The sequence below is a fragment of the Buceros rhinoceros genome, unplaced genomic scaffold (assembly GCF_000710305.1).
Source record: "Buceros rhinoceros silvestris isolate BGI_N320 unplaced genomic scaffold, ASM71030v1 scaffold32848, whole genome shotgun sequence".
Lineage (NCBI taxonomy): Eukaryota > Metazoa > Chordata > Aves > Bucerotiformes > Bucerotidae > Buceros > Buceros rhinoceros.
Window position 1 is genome coordinate 9812 of NW_010429102.1, and position 7270 is coordinate 17081.

The 7270-nt window shown below is 39.6% G+C and overlaps 1 protein-coding gene across 1 annotated transcript in view; it reads right to left on the reverse strand.

Annotated features, from left to right (window-relative positions):
* Nucleotides 1-6978, reverse strand: part of DZANK1 (double zinc ribbon and ankyrin repeat domains 1) — a gene marked incomplete at its 5' end in the record, with an annotated part of 15158 nt that extends 8180 nt beyond the window's left edge. The window contains 4 exons of the mRNA XM_010142533.1: nucleotides 2817-3045; nucleotides 3682-3846; nucleotides 4847-4969; nucleotides 6886-6978. Coding sequence (XP_010140835.1) covers nucleotides 2817-3045; nucleotides 3682-3846; nucleotides 4847-4969; nucleotides 6886-6978 — 610 coding nt within the window. The remainder of the gene's footprint in view (nucleotides 1-2816; nucleotides 3046-3681; nucleotides 3847-4846; nucleotides 4970-6885) is intronic.
* Nucleotides 6979-7270: the final 292 nt, after the last annotated feature.

Consider the following 7270-nt stretch of genomic DNA (forward strand, 5'->3'; position numbering starts at 1 on the left):
TTCCTGCTCTTTTTGCCTGTCAGGATCTCGGGGAGAGAGTCAGCATTCCTTTATGCTGGTACAGGGCATGACGAGGGGCTGAATGCACACCGATTAAACTCTCATCTTAAGCCATTTAGAGGTTTGCAGCTCCTGTCCAAGTATTTCCAAAGCAACATTCTGTTTCCATCAGAGAAAGAAACAAAGGGACTTGTTCTCATTCTTCAGTGATTGTTATCAGGATCTGGCTAATTTGATTTTTGAGCATACTTATGGAAAGTACAGCGTTTGATTTATTTTGTTGTAAATAAATTGTGTAGGCTTGGTAACCTCGTTTAATTTACGCAGTGCAGTTGCTCTGACCTTGCCCTTCCCTTCACGTTAAGTGAAACTCAAAACAATACGAAGCCCAGTCAAAAGAAAAGTGCTGCCCTGACTTTTACAAGAGAAGGCAAGTGCACAAGGATTTTTGTGTTTGAAAGACTCTTCCACGATCGAACTGGTGGAAACAATAGCAAACTAAACCAGCAAGTCTTATTTGCTAAGCAGCTCTAAAGGAATGTAAAAAATGATCCACAGTACAACATAACTAGTTTTCTGCTATGGTCTCACACACAAAAACTAATACAAGTTGAAAATAGTAAAAAGTCTAAGTTAGACTACTACTTGGTGAGTGAGCACTCCAGAGAAGTCAGTATTACTTGCAACAAACTGGTTCACAACTAGCCTAGATGGTGGCCAGGAACATATTCTTGCATTTTTAGTGTTTCAAAATACCTAAAAGGATTTTTGGCAGCACTGATGGAATACTTGAATTCATGCTGTCAGTAGTTGTTTACACATATCACACTGATTTACTGTTTCTTACAGTAGCAAAGGGTAGGCTTCTTTGTAAAGTTCACTTGGTAAATGACACGGCCCCTGTACAGACTGAAAGTACAGAAAAAAAAATACAGTACACATCCGAGTATTGGCTTTTTGATACTGCTGGTTTTTCTCCCAAAGCTGTTTTTTAATCTTTACAAAAGAAGGTTAGTTAATGGGTCATATGGTCAAGAAATAATAAAAAAAACACCTTATTTAATAACTAGTACTTAAAAACTTTAATATCCAATGTCTAATACTATTTGAAGGAATAATGGACATATCTGGCATATATAAACAAGATTTTCCTGAGTGATAGCATATGGTCTTGTTGATACAGGTAGTTTCAAGTCACGTACACAGCTCAGCATCAAGAAAAGGGAAGTCCTGTCTGTAGCAGACACTTACTGATTTACAGAATGCGTTATGTTCATCAGGCTTTGGCAGGGTGTGATGGAGAATACATTACTCAGTGCAACTTCAGCAAAGTTACCTCTGCTAAATGGGTGAAAATTAACATAATTCAAAACCAGTTAATACCTTCTTCCCAACCTTTCCCAGTGAAAGGTTTCGCTCACAAGTCAAGAGTTGTACTTCTGGTAGAGCTACGTGAATGTTCAGTGTTGTGCGTTGGGTTTTTTTTTTCTCAGCACTATTATGGGCCAATTGTTTATTACCTCTGACTAAATTAAGCTCCCTGACACGCTGAGTCAAGCGCCGTGTTTCCTACAGTGATGTCTAAGAGAACACACCACGTTTTAGAGCAAGAGAGTAAGAAAACAGATTTCCCTAGTGATAATCTCAAGAATACGATTGCATCATCTGGGTATTTATACACAGATTCAAACCAGGAATTTCTAACATCCACTAGCAACTTTTTCTACCCAATAGATAAATAATTCTGACAATGGCCTGAGGTGTTACCCTCTGATTGTAGAAAGAGCTAGAGATGGGAAAGCAGGTGAAAAAAAGTAACTGCTCCTCCAAACTGTGTTCTGACGCTGTATTGATTTTAAATTAACTCTGGCGTGCGCAGCTGCACTGCCCGGTGCGAGCAAAGATAATTATGCAAATCGGGCCATTTATTAGGTCCACATTTAATACTGATAGACTGTCTTCAAGGGTTTGGGATCCAGAAATGTGAAGTTGAAGCTTTTCCAGGATAGTAAAACTAAGATCTCTAGAAATTTGAAACATTTTAATGACAGCAAACAGCCGAGTGATTCCACAAAGAACTAACTGACCAAAGCAGGGACTGTGAAACAAAGCTGTCTGCATGGACAGTCTCTGCAATGAGGGATGATGCAGATGCACCAAGACCTTTGGGGGCCGAGAAGATGGGGCCTACAAGAGCTCTCAAGGTTTTCACCAACCCTATTTCTTGTAATCCTGTTAAGAATCTCTTTCTCTGGTTTATTTTCTTTTGCCTCTGAAACTTCTATAATTTATTCCACAACAGCATCCCAAAGAAGTTCTTCACCTAGACGAGCCTCATCATATTTTTCAAGAGCTCCCCTCTCCCGTGTCTCAGAGTTTTCTTTAACAATACTTCCAGCAGGTGCTGACGCAGTTCTAACAGAACTTCACACGGAAGGGCTGGGCAGGGTGCTGGGAGGTGAGGTGGTTGCTTTCCTGTTCAGATACAGGACACCTGCCCTGATCTTGTAGGATCTGAGGAAATCAAACTACTAGCAAATTAGTAAGGCTGCACAGGGGTCAGTAACCAAAACTTTGATATTGCTGATAGGCTTTCTTTTAGCTGTTGATGGAGATCCGTGACTGAATGCTGCATTTACAAGGGGCTAGTGGTAAAACAGACTTGTATAGCTGTAAATCAATGTCCTAGTGAAGGCACATTCCATAGACAAGACACAGATGTTCCATCTTTTCAAGAAGAATCTAGGTTGTATGTTTAGAAAAACATTTGTTTAGAAACAAATTTGTTTAGAAAACACAAAATCAACACTCCTAACCTTTTCCGGGACTAATGACTGTCCGGAGAGGCCTACGATCACTCATCTTTTCCAGCTTTTCTTTTTGTGAAATCAGCTCAAGCTCCTTCAGTTCCATCAGTTTGCTAGATGGGTAAAAAAGTCCAATGGTTTGGGTTCCTTTATCTTCTCTTTCTTTTAGTTCTGCCCTTGATTTGGACAAGGAAATAGGAAGAGACTGCCAGGAAACTTGAGCTTGAAATTGTTTAGCCTGGGGGAGGGGTGAAGGGGAAGTAAAAGTGTAAGTGATATAATTAGATATAATTAAAAGGCTTACAAGCAGAAATTAAGTATAAGAGTACACAAAATTGTAAAGGAATGAAAAAGCTAGCAGGAAGAATCATTAACAATTCTTGATTTCAATTACCACTCTATAACAGTGATGCGACTTATCACAAATACTAAACCAAATCGAAACTCTTCATCAGCAGAGTGACATGTATTCTTTTGTAGGACAAAAGCTGGTCTTGCTAAGTACTGTCTTTCTTAAAACAGAGTTTTAAAAACACTGTTACATATGCATGAAAGAATACCTTGTATCAGCAGGACACAAATAATTCACAAGTAATAAGATAGAGGTCCTTAAAGAGGTTAAGTCTTTTGAAAAGCTGAGTGTTTCTCACTTTGCTATTTAGAACAAGGCTTGATTAAGGCCTTTGGCTAAGGCTGCTTTTTGGCAGAAAGCAGTTCCTAGAAACAAACGTATCTTTGGGTTTGTCCTCAGCACGCTTGCGGAGCACAACATTGTCTCAATGAGGAAATGAAAGGAGTTGTGCCCGTCTACACCCACCGGGGACTAGCCTTTCAGCTGTGTCCAAACCTGGCTCTGTAATACTGCACGTCTCACCTCAGAAAGCCCCAGGGAATCCTCAGCATCCATGAGGCTGCCATTCGGAGAGCCCACCCTTGATGGGGGCTCGATGTAAACTCCACAGGACCCACAGAAGCGAGCGTATGGGTAGTTGCTTGTACCGCACTTGAAACAAGCAAAGTAGGATGGAGGAGGTCCAGGCTGGAAAGGTCAACGAAACACTTGTCACGGCAGAAACATGCGATTCGTGGTACAGGAACGATAAAAGCACAGGCACTCATTAAAAGGGAGTAAAGTAGCACTACCCAAAGCTATTAGATTGGAAATATTAACCAGGATAGCAGATCACTAACACACTGGCAGGTGCAAGACAGTAAAGCTTCAAATATCTCTGCACTATGCTATGGAGACAAACTAGCATTATGGTATGGTTTTTTTTAACATACACTTTCAAAAATATTATTTTCTTTGTCAAAGCCCTGTAATCACTAGTGTGTGACTCTGATAGGTTGTCAGCAATTATTTCCAGTTCAATTCTAACACTACTACCACCACCCCAGTCCCCTGGTACAGTACAGGACCAATGGTTATGAACGCATAGAGGAGAGTCTTTCAAAATTTATGTAGACTCAGCTCATTGAAAAAGAAAAAATCTCCTTGCATCCGATCTTAGATTGAAACACTGTACCTATAAAAACATATGCCAGGACAAATTGTGTACACTGATTGTACCACATAAATGCTCTATGTAGCAGCAGTTAAGTACTTGTCTTTACGGAAGTTGATGAGGCCTTCAGCCAAAAAAATTGCACGCATCACCTCATCTCGGGTAATTGCCTCTACAGGTGATCATAGCCCAGAGCAGATGCAGGAAGATTGGCATTAGGTTCGCCTACCCTTTAACCTTTGGTGGATAAGTTACTTTGCCAAAGGACACGGCTGTCGCATCTCAGCTGATGCTCACTGACCCATGGGAACTTGTTTACGTCGCTAAACCCTTACGTCACTGACTGACTGGGGGCAGGATGTTATCTAAGCCCTTCATTTTCCTTTACCTAATCCTATGCGCTCTAAGCAAATACTTCGACAATAATAAGCTGTGTACTAACTGACAAGAGTTTTGCACAGGTAAGTTTGAAATTGCTGCAGGCCCCAGGTGAGCAACAACAGATTTGTCACCACAAACACCGAGAGCACGTGCCTTGGCTCCACACCAGTCACAGAAATGGGCATCACATTGGTTAACACGATTGCATTTTGAGCATGAAACTGTCTTCTTCTGCTGGCTGTGGTAAGGCGGGGGGCTGTCTCCTGCAAACATGGGCTAATAAAACAAGCATTAGGGAGAAAGTATTTCTTATGAAGAAAAGTTCACAAATCAACTAAGAAGAAAGAGGAAAGCGAGCTACTTTGATAACATAAAGTTTAACATTCAGCGTAAAAGAATTATTTGAAATTAGAATAAGCAATAGACTGACTTGGATCTGACCTGTAACTTTTTTTCATTACAAAACTCCAGCAAAATGTGGCATTCATTAATTTTAAAATATTTTTAGCAGAATTAGTGCAAAAAATGTATTTCCTTATCAATGGTGTCACTTTACACTGAGTATTTATTAATATGGCCCCATGTATAAGTATACTCAAAGTTAAGAGTGGGGTTGCTCTGCTGGTAAATTTATATTTTCAAATCCAAAACACAACAGCTATTTTCCTTTGTACTCTTCTTTGTAGTAGTATGGCAGGGAGAGTGGGTTCAGGCAATGAGTCTTCTCTCAGTTTTGTATTTGCTACATAAATGTTGTTTGTACTCTTTTACTTCACACAAGTTATACATTATCCAGCTTTCCTATGACAATTAACTTACATGGGTATGTGAGAGGGAACAGATTTTTCAGCTGAAACTTCTAGAGGTTGAGTACAGATCCTAGTAAGGACAAACAGGTCTTAGAAATATTTTGTTGGGTTTTGCCTCAGGGCTCATGCATCTTACTTTCTTTGCAAATCAGGAATATGGATAGGGAACAGAACCCAAGCAAAATTATTGTTTTTACTGCAAAAAAGCTGTAATCACTCTACAGCAAGAAAGTAAATACAAAATAGACCTACTTCCACCTGTGGCCTGCGTTGCAGTTTGAATGATGTAATGTGGAAGATAAAATTTACAAGAGCACAAGTTTAAATGTTCTAGATCTAAAATATTTAACAGCCATTAACAGTAATATCAGTATAATTACTAATTATTACTTATGCAGCAATTACTATTGGTTATCACTAAATAATCACTATTATTTGTAAATTTTCTGATTACTATTAATAATTCTTAGTTAGCATTTAACTTTCTCTCTTAGCTCCTGTAGGTCTCACCGGTCAAGCCATGTGCCTAGCTACACATACAGCTACCAGCTACAGTCAGTGCGCCTAAACACAGGTTTGTCTTATGGAAGATGATTCCTACCGAGGTTCACTTTGAAATGACACTCAGTGGCTACACAGGAGACCTTTGCCTGTAGCTATCGGCAGTTTTGGAGCTCAGGATGTTGCCATTGTAATCAGAAGATTTGTAACTCACAAATCATTATTCTCTCGTTTCTGTACTTATCAAAACTTTGAGAAATGAAATGTACCATAAAGTTTTCAAACGAGTCTTTTCAGAAGTGAAAATAAAATTCTTCTAAGGAACCAAATGGGACATAAATGGGGAGTTCAAACAGACAGCAATTTTAGGGGGAACACTTATTGTTGCTTTTCTCACCTCTGTGCAGAGCCACAGCCAAATACAAGCATGATAGCTGTATGCATGTAGGGGAAGCAGCAAATGGAGATAAGAAAAATAACAAGAAAGAATATTTTATTTTGACAAAATAGTTCAAATCAACAGGAATTATCTTCCTGATGTATATGCTCAAGATTTTTATTGCAGTTGAAAATAACCTGACCACAAACAAGACTCCCTCGGAGCCAGGACTGCCTGTTTTCTACCGACTTCTCAGCTGTCACAGCAGCATTTGCAATCCTGACTTCCACAGCAGAAACTTGAAGGTATACGGTACAGTTAAGTTTAGCTGCACATTTGTGAGGGCACATCTGTGGGAGTACTGGACTTGAATACGGCACGGGGAAGGGATTCTCTGCTTTTGCAGCAAAGGCACACAGGGATGTGTCTTCAGTGTTCCAAAGAAAAAGAACGTTACACTTTGATTTGATTAACCCTAACGTGACTGAGGCGAGAAGCCTTACCTTCTGCATTTCAGGCAGTTTGCTTTCACAAGCCACACAGAGTTTATGGTGAAGAGGATTTCCTGTGCCACACGTCTGACAAATTACTTTACCCTTTTAAATAGAGAAATAATATATTTCACATAATATTTGAAAATTGGGAACAACAACGACAAGAAGTCTTGATCTTACGAAGTGCTGTGGTCATTCAGCCCTGCAGATTGAAGAGATCCTTCAAGTCTCTCTAGTTAGGCCACATTTCCTGGTCATCACAAACCTACATACCTGGAGATAATTTTTTAAACTATGGTACAGTTCCCTCAGGAGATCTAGCACCAATGCCTCCGGATTTTCTTAGGTATTAGCATCAGTTTGGTTATGATTGCATATTATTATTATTAAATAT